General features: G+C 63.4%; 1 protein-coding gene across 1 annotated transcript in view; it reads left to right on the top strand.

Annotated features, from left to right (window-relative positions):
- The window catches only part of Crocc2 (ciliary rootlet coiled-coil, rootletin family member 2), a 64,180-nt gene extending 50,862 nt beyond the window's left edge, over nucleotides 1–13,318 (top strand). Inside the window, 6 exon segments of the mRNA XM_013033651.1 lie at nucleotides 8,267–8,416; nucleotides 9,028–9,177; nucleotides 11,525–11,647; nucleotides 12,421–12,570; nucleotides 13,227–13,263; nucleotides 13,266–13,318. Coding sequence (XP_012889105.1) covers nucleotides 8,267–8,416; nucleotides 9,028–9,177; nucleotides 11,525–11,647; nucleotides 12,421–12,570; nucleotides 13,227–13,263; nucleotides 13,266–13,318 — 663 coding nt within the window.
- The last annotated feature ends 439 nt before the right edge of the window (nucleotides 13,319–13,757 follow it).

Raw genomic sequence — 13,757 nt, 5'->3', positions numbered from 1 at the left:
GGGGAGGTGGGGGTTGGGAGTTGGGGAGGGGGTGGGAGTGGGGGAGGGGGGCCGCCTGTGGGGACGTGTGGGCAGGGGGGGCCTGTGGGCAGGGGCACATCCATGCAGGCAGGCCAGAGGGTGACCAGAGCATGGCCTCTGGCCATTCCTGGCTGCACTGTCTTCGGCCAGTCCTGAGGTGGTCCGTGTGCGCGGAGCCCTGGAGGAGGGGAGGGGGAGGCTGCACCCAGCTGCTGGGCCCCTGTGTGGCCGGCCCTGCCCATCCCCCAGTGACTAGTCACACCCCTGCCTCTCCTGCTTCTCGGAGCTGTAGCCGCGGGGGCTTCGGTGGGGCTGGGGTCCTGTGCATGGTGTGTGGAGTGAGGGCAGTCCCCTGCTGCAGCTCGGGGAAGGCAGCGGGCCTGGCCATGGCCTCTTTCCCTGTTCTCTCCAGAAATAGGAACAGCCCCAGGGTGGGAGTGGTGCCAGGAAGTGCCCCGGGGAGGCCTTCCCTGCAGGACCAGAGGGACTGTGTGGCCGCTGAGACCGCACAGGCACAGGACCATGGACGGGGCGGGGGGGGGGGAGCCAGCCGCCCCATATGGGCCTGGGGGGGGGACTTACCGCCGGCCTCCCTCTGAGCAACCCTCCAAGGAGGGGCCCCCAATGAGCTGAAGGAAGGATGGTCCCCAAGTTCCTTATGAGCAGTGACCAGGCCTGCAAGGGGCCGTCCGGGCTTGACCCAGAGGCAAGGGCAAAGGTTCAACCCCCCAGCCACCGCAGCCAGCGCAGCGAGGCCACAGGGCTGTGAGGGGCCCTGGTGACCTGGCTGGGGAAGAAATGCAGGGGTCTGAGCCGTGGGGACTGGGCCAGGCTGCGTTCTGGCTCACGCACACACCTCCACCCGCGTGTGTCCCCACGATAAGCAGCATATTGCTTGCAGGTCACACAGCTTGAAATAGACCTTTAAAATCAGGCTTTCCATGTGCATTATGTCACCATTACAGGACGGATATGTCTCCTACACCCACCCAGGCTGGGGTGAAACGTTGGCTTTTCCTACTGTGGATGTTTTGGTCCACTGCCTCCAGTTTGGAAGGGGCTCTGACTGCAGCTCATGTACACCCTTTTTAGAATGAGGTGTCTTGGTCGCATCTGCCTGCACAGAAAGGCCTCGGGCCTGTGAGGGCTTTGCCGGGCTCTTCGCAGTGGAAGCCAGTTCCAGGCCCCTGCCCTGCCCCATCAGCGCCCCTTCTCAGCCTCTGCATTTCTGCCCTTTTTATTTCCAGCCTTTGTTTTATTGGCCCGGTTTTGGTTTTTAATCTACCTTAGGGTCTTTGCTTTTTTTTCCTGGAGGAACTTAATCCACTAACAGGTTTTATGACCATGTGGTGAGGCTTCTCTTCTGACCCAGGACTGCACCAATTGCTTTGTGCTTCAAGGAAGGTCTGCTCTTCCACCTCCTTCCTGCCTCCTTTCCTCCCTTTCCTCCCTCTCCTCCGCCCATTCCGCCCCATCTCTCTCAGCCATGCGGAGAGTTTGCCAGGCAGGGGCTCTACTGCTTAAACCACAGCTGTCTCTCTGCTGCTCTGCTAATCTGCTTGTCAGCATTGTGCTCACCTTTGCCTGTGCCCTCTACGGCTGCCAAGTATTGTTCTCAGACCGGCACTCTGTGGGCCGTCATCTCACCTTGAGAAGGTCAGTTGCCATTTACTTAGAGCATCATATCTGGTCCCGACCTCTTTCCTGAGGCTTCCTGGGTGTGTCTGTAAGGCCCTGGATTTATTCAAAGTCGGGGGGGAGGGGAGAGCTGGCGGGGCTTGGTGGGCCCTGCCCCAACCCTCTAGGCCCTCAGGAAAGGAAGGAGGGAGGAGGGAGGCCCACGGTGGTGCCATGTGGGGGCCGTGGGCAGCATGGGGGCCGTGGGCAGCAGGGGGGCTGTGGGCAGCATGGGAGCCGTGGGCAGCATGGGGACTGTGGGCAGCGTGGGGGCCATGGGCAGCGTGGGGGCCATGGGCAGCATGGGGACTGTGGGCAGCGTAGGGGCCATGGGCAGCGTGGGGGCTTGGGCAGCGTAGGGGCTTGGGCAGCATAGGGGCTTGGGCAGCGTGGGGCCATGGGCAGCGTGGGGGCTTGGGCAGCGTAGGGGCCATGGGCAGCGTAGGGGCTTGGGCAGCGTAGGGGCTTGGGCAGCATAGGGGCTTGGGCAGCGTAGGGGCTTGGGCAGCATGGGGGCCGTGGGCAGCGTGGGGGCCGTGGGCAGCGTGGGGGCCATGGGCAGCGTGGGGGCCATGGGCAGCGTAGGGGCCGTGGGCAGCATGGGGGCCGTGGGCAGCGTGGGGGCCGTGGGCAGTGTGGAGGCTGTGGGCAGCGGTGGCAGGGTGTTTCCTCCCTCCCAGAGCTCCTGTCCCAGGCACCAGGGCAGAGTCTGGATCCTTGGTGGCATGGTGGGGTGTGCCCTCTGATCCATACCCTGACTCCCAGCCCCTTACACACGGTGACCTTGGTGGGGACGTGAGCCAGAGCCCCCCCACTCTGGGACCGCCCTTCAAGCCTAGCTCCCACAATGTGGGGGTCTTTCCCTGGCCCCCGTGGGGTGAGAGGCCATGCTGCTGCTCAGGTCTCCCCCGCCCCTGCCCTTCCATGCCCCACACAGGGCTTTCAGCTTTTAAGGAGAGTGGCGCCAAGGCCGATCAGAGTGGCGGTGCTTTCTGGCAAGCACTGTTTCTCCAGGCGGGAGGCAGGGCTAGCGGTGGCCTCTGCCCTCTGTCCTGGGGCTGCAGCTCTGCAAAGGGCCGCCCACGGGCAGGGCTTCTTGGCTATGTCACCATTTTGTGGGCTCAGGCCTGCGCCTGTGACCCACGGGTTCCAGCCAGCCTTAGGGCTGGGGCCAGCCCTGCTCCGGGCTGCCCGCCTCACGGCTGGGCAGCGGCTGGGCCGGGGGAGAGGGGTCCCCCCTGGCGTCCCTTCAGCTATGCCACACTTCAGAGCAAGCTCCACATTTTATCCAAGGACGGCCCCCAACTCCATTCATATAAGCAACGTGTTTGTCAAGAGAAAGCTAATTAAAAGCGTATTTTTCTAATTAAATGGTAGGTTTGCTATGCAAACAGTACAACGCTTGTTTGAGAGCAAATCCCTGCCCGTTGCCAGGGCAGCCTGGGAACCTCAGGTCAGCCTCGCACCCCATGCCCCCTCCTTGCACCCCACCCAGCCCCCACCCATGCCCCTGCTCACACCCCCTGACATGCGTGGCTTGGGGCCAGGTCAGGCCCCGGGGCTGGGGGGCTGGCAGTTCCTTGGACGGCTGTCCAGGCCTCCTCCTCCTGGAGCCCACACCTGCCACACCCAGCGCCACCAGCTTCTCACACCCCAGACGCTGCCGTTCAGCCCGCCGTTCCCCAGCAGCCGTCTCCTGCCTCTGCCATTGCAGGCACTGCTGCCCACAGCCCGGGGAGCACAGCCCAGGGAGCACAGGCGGAGCTGGGGACTCCCTCTTGTCAGACACTTCAGCGCCATATTTTCTGTACCTCTCCGGGCTAGGAGTGTGTCCTGTGACACGCTGTGGTCAAAACCGCGCAGGAAGGAGCTTTTCCTCAGAGACGCATGCGTGTTTGCACTCCCGCCACCCACCTTCCCCTCCCCCTCCTTTCCATGGCGGGTCTGGGTTCTCTCTTCCTCCTCCGGGTCGGTTTGTCCTGTGGGGGTGAAGTGTACATCTTGTACTGTGGAAGCCACGGCCAGGATTGGTGCATGACCCCAGACACCACATCCCGCATCTCCCCTGTGCACACCCGTGTGCATGGCACCACATCCCTCAGCACAAACGTACACACCCGTGTGCATGGCACCACATCCCTCAGCACAAACGTACACACCCGTGTGCATGGCACCACATCCCACATCTCCTCTGTGCACACCCGTGTGCATGGCACCACATCACTCATCTCCTCCGTGCACACCCGTGTGCATGGCACCACATCCCGCATCTCCTCCATGCACACCCGTGTGCATGGCACCACATCCCGCATCTCCTCCATGCACACCCATGTGCATGGCACCACATCCCGTCATCTCCTCCGTGCACACCCGTGTGCATGGCACCACATCCCGCATCTCCTCCATGCACACCCGTGTGCATGGCACCACATCCCGCATCTCCTCCATGCACACCCATGTGCATGGCACCACATCCCGCATCTCCTCCGTGCACACCCGTGTGCATGGCACCACATCCCGCATCTCCTCCGTGCACACCCGTGTGCATGGCACCACATCCCGCATCTCCTCTGTGCACACCCGTGTGCATGGCACCACATCCCTCATCTCCTCCGTGCATACCCGTGTGCATGGCACCACATCCCTCATCTCCTCCGTGCACACCCGTGTGCATGGCACCACATCCCGCATCTCCTCCATGCACACCCGTGTGCATGGCACCACATCCCGCATCTCCTCTGTACACACCCGTGTGCATGGCACCACATCCCTCAGCACAAATGTACACACCCGTGTGCATGGCGCCACACCCCTCACCTCCTCTGTGCACACCCATGTGCATGGCACCACATCCCCACTTCCTGCATGCACACCCATGTGCATGGCACCACATCCCGCATCTCCTCTGTGCATACCCGTGTGCATGGCACCACATCCCGCATCTCCTCCGTGCACACCCGTGTGCATGGCACCACACCCCGCATCTTCTCTGTGCACACCTGTGTGCATGGCACCACATCCCTCATCTCCTCTGTGCACACCCGTGTGCATGGCAGCACTTCCTGCATGCACACCCGTGTGCATGGCACCACATCCCGCATCTCCTCTGCGCACACCCATGTGCATGGCACCACATCCCGCATCTCCTCTGTGCACACCCGTGTGCATGGCACCACATCCCTCATCTCCTCTGTGCACACCTGTGTGCATGGCACCACATCCCTCATCTCCTCTGCGCACACCCATGTGCATGGTACCGCATCCCTCCTCACACACGTGCACACCCGTGTGCATGGCACCACATCCCACATCTCCTCCATGCACGCCCGTGTGCATGGCACCGCTTCCCTCCTCACACACGTGCACACGTGTGTCCTGCACCACCCATAGGTGTCTTAAAACTGCAGGTTTGTTTTTCTCCCTCTGCCTTGTCTACAGTTCAGCAACTCTTTTGGTCTTTCCAAAGAATCTCTCACTTTATTTATTTGTTTATTTACTTACTTATTTTGTACCAGTCTTGGTGCTTCAGCTCAGGGCCTTGTCGATGTTGTCCCTAGCTGTTTTGCTCGAAGCTAGTGCTCTACCACTTGAGCCATCACTCTATTTCCAGCTTCTTGGTGGCTAATTGAAGATATGAGTCTCATGGATTTTCTTGCTGGGGCTACCTTCAACCAGCAAGCCTCAGATCGTAGCCTTCTCAGTAGTTAGGATTACAGGCTTGAGCCACTGGAGCTTGGATTTGGGGCTCTGGAGCTTGGACTTGGGGCCCTGGAGCTTGGACTTGGGTACCTGGAGCTTGGACTTGGGGGCTCTGGAGCTTGGGCTTGGAGACCTGGAGCATGGACTTGGGGACCTGGAGCTTGAACTTGGAGGCTCTGGAGCTTGGACTTGGGGGCTCTGGAGCTTGGACTTGGGGGCCTTGGAGCTTGGACTTGGGGACCTGGAGCTTGGACTTGGAGGCTCTGGAGCTTGGACTTGGGGACCTGGAGCTTGGACTTGGGGACCTGGAGCTTGGACTTGGGGACCTGGAGCTTGGACTTGGAGGCTCTGGAGCTTGGACTTGGAGGCTCTGGAGCTTGGACTTGGAGGCTCTGGAGCTTGGACTTGGGGCTCTGGAGCTTGGACTTGGGGGCTCTGGAGCTTGGACTTGGAGGCTCTGGAGCTTGGACTTGGGGCTCTGGAGCTTGGACTTGGGGGCTCTGGAGCTTAGACTTGGGGATCTGGAGCTTGGATTTGGGGCTCTGGAGCTTGAACTTGGAGGCTCTGGAGCTTGGACTTGGGGACCTGGAGCTTGGACTTGGGGACCTGGAGCTTGGACTTGGAGGCTCTGGAGCTTGGACTTGGAGGCTCTGGAGCTTGGACTTGGGGCTCTGGAGCTTGGACTTGGGGACCTGGAGCTTAGACTTGGGGACCTGGAGCTTGGACTTGGGGGCCTTGGAGCTTGGACTTGGGGCTCTGGAGCTTAGACTTGGGGCCCTGGAGCTTGGATTTGGGGCCCTGGAGCTTGGATTTGGGGCCCTGGAGCTTGGACTTGGGGACCTGGAGCTTAGACTTGGGGACCTAGAGCTTGGGCTTGGAGGCTCTGGAGCTTGGGCTTGGAGACCTGGAGCTTGGACTTGGGGCCCTGGAGCTTGGGCTTGGGGCCCTGGAGCTTGGGCTTGGAGGCTCTGGAGCTTGGGCTTGGAGACCTGGAGCTTGGATTTGGGGCTCTGGAGCTTGGACTTGGGGCTCTGGAGCTTGGATTTGGGGCCCTGGAGCTTGGGCTTGGGGTCCTGGAGCTTGGACTTGGGGCTCTGGAGCTTGGACTTGGGGCTCTGGAGCTTAGACTTGGGGGCCCTGGAGCTTGGACCTGGGGCCCTGGAGCTTGGACTTGGGGCCCTGGAGCTTGGACTTGGAGGCTCTGGAGCTTGGACTTGGAGGCTCTGGAGCTTGGACTTGGGGCTCTGGAGCTTAGACCTGGGTCCCTGGAGCTTGGATTTGGGGCCCTGGAGCTTGGACTTGGGGACCTGGAGCTTGGACTTGGGGCCCTGGAACTTGGACTTGGGGACCTGGAGCTTGGGCTTGGGGACCTGGAGCTTGGACTTGGGGTTCTGGAGCTTGGGCTTGGAGGCTCTGGAGCTTGGACTTGGGGACCCTATGCATCACGCTTTCCCTCTCCAACTTGTCCCCTCCCTTCCTAAGGGAGCCCCTCCTTCTCCCCCTCCCTCCCGTCTGTTCACCCTCTCCTAGGCTCCTTCCCACCACACTGCTGTCCTTCCCCAGGACATGCTCATGAAGGCCACAGCCCCCTGCTGAGTTCTGTCTAGAAAGTGCTTTGTGGGTTGTGTGCGTTGTGAGCACACTCACAGAGACCCAAACCCACTCTGGATTTCTGGCGCTCCCGCGTCCTCCCTGAGTGGCTGGGTCCTCTGCCCTCACCAGGAGGGTCTGCACCAGGCCCCGTGGTCCCCAGGGCTCTGGACCTTCCCCTGCACGTGCTCTGACCACCTGTAACTTGATAGATGGAGCAGAGGCCCTCGGTCTCCTGGGCGTCCCCAGGCTAGCGCCCCTGCCAGCCCCTCCGACCTATTCCTGATTTCCATGTTGCATTTTGCCTTCTCACCCAAGTCCAGCTGTGCTCTCCTGTAGAGAGCTACTGTGACACAACCACCTCCCACCACTGTCCAGCACTCCCCGGTCCCCAGAAGGAACCGGTCCCTTCTGTAAGTGACCAGGAGCCAAATCCGAGCACAGCAATAGATTGGTCCACAGGGACCCTCAGGGCCTCCCCATCCACTTCAGGGTGCCGGAGACACAGCGGACATGGGGGGGGAGTGGGGAAGAGGCCGGCACAGTGGACGGAGGCCTGCCAGGCAGCGGCCGGCAAATGGCCGTCCTGAGAGCTGGCCCCCACAGGAAGCACAGCGTGGTGAGCTGGCTGCTCGGTTCCCATCCTGAGGCCACGAGAGGCCGGGAGGGAGGCAGCAGAATGTCTGGTTGAACCATCCTGCCAGCCACCATGTCAGGCAGCATGAGCATGTCGGGGAAGCCGAGGGACCACCCGGGCGCCCAGGCAGACAGGGTGGCAGAGCAGGCTGCCTGGGAGGCATGGCGGGGAGTGGGTACAGGGCATGCGGACAGAAGTCGTGGTGATCCTGGGCTCCCAGGGCCCGGGCCACCTTGGAGTGTGCCGGTGTCACCCCAGACCAGTGGCAGGTCCGCAGCGGGGCGGCGGGGCGGCGGGGCGGCAGGGCAGGACAGCTGTCCCAGGGGATGGCGAGGGCAGAGGAAGCCCTGGGAAGGGGTGTCTGGCAGTGGAAGCTGGACCAGAAGCCAGGGTGGCCACCACAGAGACCCTGCACAGCCCAGCCTCTGCCCAGGCCGGGCCACCACGCCTGCTGGCCGGGTCCTCTGAGGCTCAGCCTGGTCTCCCAGAAGCCCACACGTCTTCAGGACATACTACAAGCACCAACCACTGAAGATGCACAGAGTCCTCGGCCATAGCCTCCCCTCTGCAATATAAGTCTTCAGGCAATCTAGGCAGTCCCCCCACCCCCACCCCACGTTTCCCTGCTTCTCTCTCACCCAGGAGCAGTTGGACACACTGAGGCAGGCCCTGGGAGCAAGCAGGCGGCACAGCCAGGGCCTGGCGGAAGAGGGGAAACGGCTAGAGAAACAGCTGGCCAGCCTGCAGCGCAGATGCCAGGACGCTGAGGGGTCGCTGGAGCTCCTGCGACAGGTGAGGCCCTGGAGGCCCTGGGCCTGACACCAGCCAGCGGATCCGTTCTGCAGGAAGACACCCGCAGCTTTTGTTGGAGGTGGTGGGCAGTGCTGAGCTTGAACTTGGGTCCTGGGCACCGTCCTTTAGCTTTTTCTGCTCAAGGCTGGTGCTTTACCACTTGAGCCACAGCTCCACTTCTGGACTTTTGGTCATTAATTGAAGATAAGAGATTCACGAATGCTCCCATCTGGACCTTCAAGCCACAGATCCTCAGGTCTCAGCCTCCTGAGTGGCAGGATAGCAGGTGTGAGCCTCTGGTGCGGGCTGTGACCTAGTCATTTCCTTGGCAGGTGCTGGGGGCAGGCATGAGACCCACAACAACCCAAACAGTCCCAGTTCCCAGCTCCCCGAAAAGGAAACCGAGGCTGAGGGAGGGCCACACGGAGCTGAGGGCTCACAGAAAGCTCCTGTGGCAGAGGCTTCATCCGTAGACTCTCAGCTTAAAAGAAAACAAAACAGACTGAGCCCAAGCCCAGCCTCTGATAGCATGGTGTCCCCATGGGTAGACACGGGGCCCGTGGGTAGACAGGGCCCCCATCCTGGGCCCACACCCTGCCCGGCCTGCCCAGGCCCTGCGGCGGAAGCAGCGCAGCCAGGAGGTGGTGGCTGGGAGGCAGAGGACAGAAAGGTGTGCCCTGCGCGAGCAAACCACAGCCCTGCACATGGAGCGGGCCCGGCTGCAGGGGGAGCTGGTGGCACTGCAGGCCCACCTCACTCAGGTACAGGGCTGGGGGAGGGCGCTGGGAAGGTAGGGTGCTGCGGGAGGGCACTGGGAAGGGGGCACTGGGAAGGGGGCACTGGGAAGGGGGCACTGGGAAGGTAGGGTGCTGCGGGAGGGCACGGGGAAGGGGACACTGTGGGAAGGGGACACTGTGGGAAGGGGGCACTGGGAGGGGGCACGGGGAAGGGGGCACTGTGGGAGGGGGCACTGTGGGAGGGGGCACGGGGAAGGGGGCACGGGGAAGGGGGCACGGGGAAGGGGGCACAGGGAAGGGGGCACGGGGAAGGGGGCACTGTGGGAAGGGGGCACTGTGGGAGGGGGCACTGGGAGGGGGCACGGGGAAGGGGGCACTGTGGGAGGGGGCACTGTGGGAGGGGGCACTGTGGGAGGGGGCACGGGGAAGGGGGCACGGGGAAGGGGGCACTGTGGGAAGGGGGCACTGTGGGAAGGGGGCACTGTGGGAGGGGGCACTGTGGGAAGGGGGCACGGGGAAGGGGCCTCTGCAGGGTCACTCCTGGTGGACAGCGTCGGTCCCTGTCGGGCCTCACCAGGAGGCTGCATCATCCCCAAGGTGACCTTCGTCCCCTCCTGGTCCTGTGGCTCTGCCCTGTCCTCCGGCCACTCCAGCAGAAACCACAGTAAATATGGCAGTGGGTGGCACCCAGGGGTGAGCTCAGACACACAGGCCACACCAGGAAACGTTTCTGCTGCCCAGGGCCGAGGTCAGCACCCGGCTGGCCCCTCAGCAGAGGTCAGGGCGGGCAGGGCCTGCCTGTGGCTGTTTCTTGTCCTTCTGCCACTGTGCCACGGCGAGAGGCAGGAGCGTACACAGCGTGCATGCACACCCAGGGGCAGACGTGGCCACCGCATGGCCGGGGCGGGGGGCTGAGCTGGACAAAACTCTAGAGAAGACCACGAGAAGCTGGGTGGCACATGGTGGGGGAGGGGTAGGCTGGGCAGCACTGGCAGCCAGCCACCTGACCCTGCAGGGCTCGGCACCCCTCGGGAAAGTCCGTAGGGCTGGAGCCTGGGGATGGCGAGGGCCGCTGGCCTGGGCCAGAGGGGGAACCCTCCCCACGCCTCCCCACGCCCAGAGCCCAGAGCGCAGCCAGCCCGGGGGGGGGGGGCAGAGGCCAAAAGCCAGAACAGGCAGGAAAGCCTCCGGCCAGCCTGTCCACGAAGGAAGGGCAGCCTGGGGGTGCAGACACCAGGATCCCGGTGCCCAGCGCCAGGCCCCTCATGCTGTAGGGCAGGGCTGTGGCCAAGGTGCGGGCCCTGGGCCCGCACCGCTCCTCAGGGCCTGGGTGGGGGAGCAGGAACAGCTAATGAGTTCCAGGAGGTCAGCTGCGAGGGGCCCACGCGCCCATAAACACTTTATGGGAGTCCCAGGAGGGGAAACCCGGACGTGGACATTTATTTATTTTGGATTTCACTTTTCTCCTTGTAACTGCGCTTCCAGGAGGGTAACTGGAGTTTTAAAGAAACAGGACTCCTTTTCCAGTGGAAGGAGACTCCTTTGTTTTCCTCAGTCCTGAAGAAGAAAGGAATCCTTATTTTTGTAAAACTCAAGCCCTGACCTCGTAACTTTGCCCATGGAGACAGACCACCATGTCCCCCGGCCCTGAAAGGCCAGCCTCCAGCCCCCACCTCCGAGAGGCAGAGCAAGCCTGCCAGCACTGCGGGGGGTGGCCCACATGGGCCTCCTGGTGGGCACAGAGGGAGACTGGCTCCAGCCCAGCCTCAGTGCCCCAGGCCTGCCAGGCTGGGCCTCCAGGATCCTTCTGGGATCCTGTCCTCCACAGGCTGCCCCAGGCCCCCTGGACTGGGGGGGGGGGCGGGCACTCTGCAGCTGCTGCTCCCAGCAGGGTGCATTCCTCCCTTCATGCAGAAGATGGTCCCGCTGGTTCCCACTCCTCAGCCCCGCGCCCATCATGGTAGAGTGGGTGACTGAGGGCTTTGCCCCAGGAGAGGGCAGGAGCGCAGGCTCCTGGGGGCTGCATCCGGGAGCACTCGGCCCGGAGAGTGTGTGAGGGCTGTGGGCCGAGTGTGCTCCGAACGGCCCTGCGGAGCCCGGGCAGGGGCTGGCTCTCCCTGTGGGAGAGGCCATGCATCTCCTGCGGCGGCGGCGGCTGGCAGAGTGGCAGAGGGGCTGAGCCCTGATCACGAGGCTCCTCTTTGGCTGTCAGTGCCCCACGCAGGGGCCGAGCAGCTCCCGGGGGACAAGGCCCCCCTCGGGGACACCCCTGCTACCCAGAGGAAAGGAATGCTGCCCGGACCCCTGCCCGGAGGCCACCATGTCCCACCAAAAGTTCTAAAGTTCTGTGTCCCTCACCTCTCCCCTGCAGATGGAGGGGAAGCTGAAGACGGAGGGGGCCAGGGCCATGCTGGGGGCCCAGAAGCTGGAGCAGCCCCCAGACAGCCTGCACTGGGAGCCGGCAGGAACCCTGTGGCAGAGCCGGCAGCTGCAGGTAAGCGGAGTAAGCGGGGCCCTGCCCACAGCCCCAGGGGAGAGCCCAGGGTGAGCCGCTGCTGCTCCGTGCACGTCTGCACATGCCACATACATGCACACATGGGAAGGCAGCCCGATCCCCGGTGCACACAAGAGATGCAGCCACTAGACCCGGACAACACACCGAGCCACAGGTTACGCGAGGGTCACGGCAGAGCTGGAGCTGGGACCCGGGCTACTCCAGGGCTCCCGGGTGTTACCTGTGTCTGTCGGGGCCTGCCCCTGGAGGCTCTCAAGTGTCTTTGAGAGTGGTCGGGGCCTCTGCCAGCCAGGCCTGCTCTGCAGAGCAGCACCAGGGACAGAAGACAGCCCAGCCCCAGGCCCAGCCTCCCCCCCACCCCCGCTCACCTGTGGTCCCCACTTCCACCACTGCACACCCCCCATCAGGCCAAGAACTTGTGAGGGGATGGGCAAGAGCCAATCGGCAATGCCCTCAGGACGCGTGGCCCGACCGTGGGGAAATGCAGGCACCACACAAACACAGCTAGGGCCCACCTGAAGGGCTGTGGCTTCGTCTACCCAATCCCAGACCTGGCAGCTTGAACTCAAGACTTGTGGGCTGTATGGGCACTGAGCCCAGGTCTCCTGCATGGCCTGGGCCGGGGTTAATGCCGGGCAGAGAGCAAGGGTTCAACTCTGGGGCAGCGGCAGGTAGGACACCCACGAGCCTTCGGGCTTCTGGGAGCCCTTGGGGGAGCAGAGGGGAGTGAGGAGCCTGCCACCTCACCCCAGGCCCAGAGGGCAGAGCCGGAGCCATCTGCCCAGCACCAGCAGGACCGGGCTGCGCAAGCCAAGAGGAAGCAGGGGGCAGAGCAGGCCGCACAGACCCTGGAGACCCAGGAGCAGGCCCACCAGCAGCCGGTGAAGGTGCTGGAGGAGCAGGTAAGGCCAGGACCCTACCCCACTGGGGGGCAGCATGAGGGGGGCTCCCTTGACCTTTAGGGTGGCCACGTGGCCTCTGCTTGGAGGCCTCCGGCTCCTGGCACTCTAACCTATGCTAGAACCACCTAGTCATACATAGCCTTTGCCTCACAAGCAAGGAAGCTGAGGGGCAGAAAGATGACATAACTGCCGGCGTCTGACCCACGTTAACGTCTCTGGACCGTCAGACACACACACTCCGTGGATAAGCAAAGGAACACTAGCATTTGTGTGTGTGCTGCTAGTGGGGCCTCACGTTCGCCAAGGCTGGTGCTCTACCACCTGAGCCACATCTCCACTTCCAGCTTTTGTACTGATGAGCTAGAGATAAGTCTCCTGGGCTTTGGCAGGGCACCCTGTACACAGAGGGGTGGAGCCTCCACATCCAGATCTCAGCCTCCTGAGTGGCTGGGTCCACAGCAGTGTGCTGACCCTTACGCCGGGCTTTCCTCGATGGGCAGACTTCTCTGTTCCCAGGCTGGGTGTGGATGGCGGACACAAACACACACCTCTGACCGTCCACCTGCGGCCACTCTCCTCCTCCCCTCCAGCCGTGGCCTCTCCACCCCTCTGCCCGGTCCCCTGGCCCTCACCTGACGCAACCCTGCCCCGTCCAGGTCACCAGCCTGAAGGAGCAGCTGGGCCAGGAGGTGAAGCCCGGCAACAGACCTGTCTAGGCCTGGCCTTCGGGGCTGGGGCCGCACAGTGAAGCCCACCAGGACTGCCTGGCCACCTGAAGCCCTGACCAGCCGGGGCAGCGGCCCCAGAGGGGCCCAGCCGCTGAGTCCTGCAGCGCAGGAGGGGCTCTCTGCTCCCCCCCACTCCGGGAGAACCCCGGCTCCTGCAGAGCCCCCCCAAGCCTGCTCACAGCGGGAGCCGGAGGCCACGCCCCCACCCCGCGGGGAGCCGGAGGCCACGCCCACCTGGGGCCAGAGACCACGCCCCCACCCCCCGGGGAGCCGGAGACCACCCCCAGCTGGGCTCGGCCCCGCCCAGATCGGCTCCCAGCTCAGGACTGCATTCCCTGCCCTTGCTCGGCACGTGGAAAACATTTCCACCAACCCAGGCCAAAACACAGAATGTCCTGCAAGGCCAGCACCGCACCCGCACCTCTGGACCCCCCACACCTACCCTGCACCCCGGGAGGG

This window comes from Dipodomys ordii, unplaced genomic scaffold (assembly GCF_000151885.1).
Source record: "Dipodomys ordii isolate 6190 unplaced genomic scaffold, Dord_2.0 Scaffold174, whole genome shotgun sequence".
NCBI classification, from domain to species: Eukaryota; Metazoa; Chordata; class Mammalia; order Rodentia; family Heteromyidae; genus Dipodomys; species Dipodomys ordii.
This window is presented reverse-complemented; position numbering and strand designations above follow the sequence as displayed.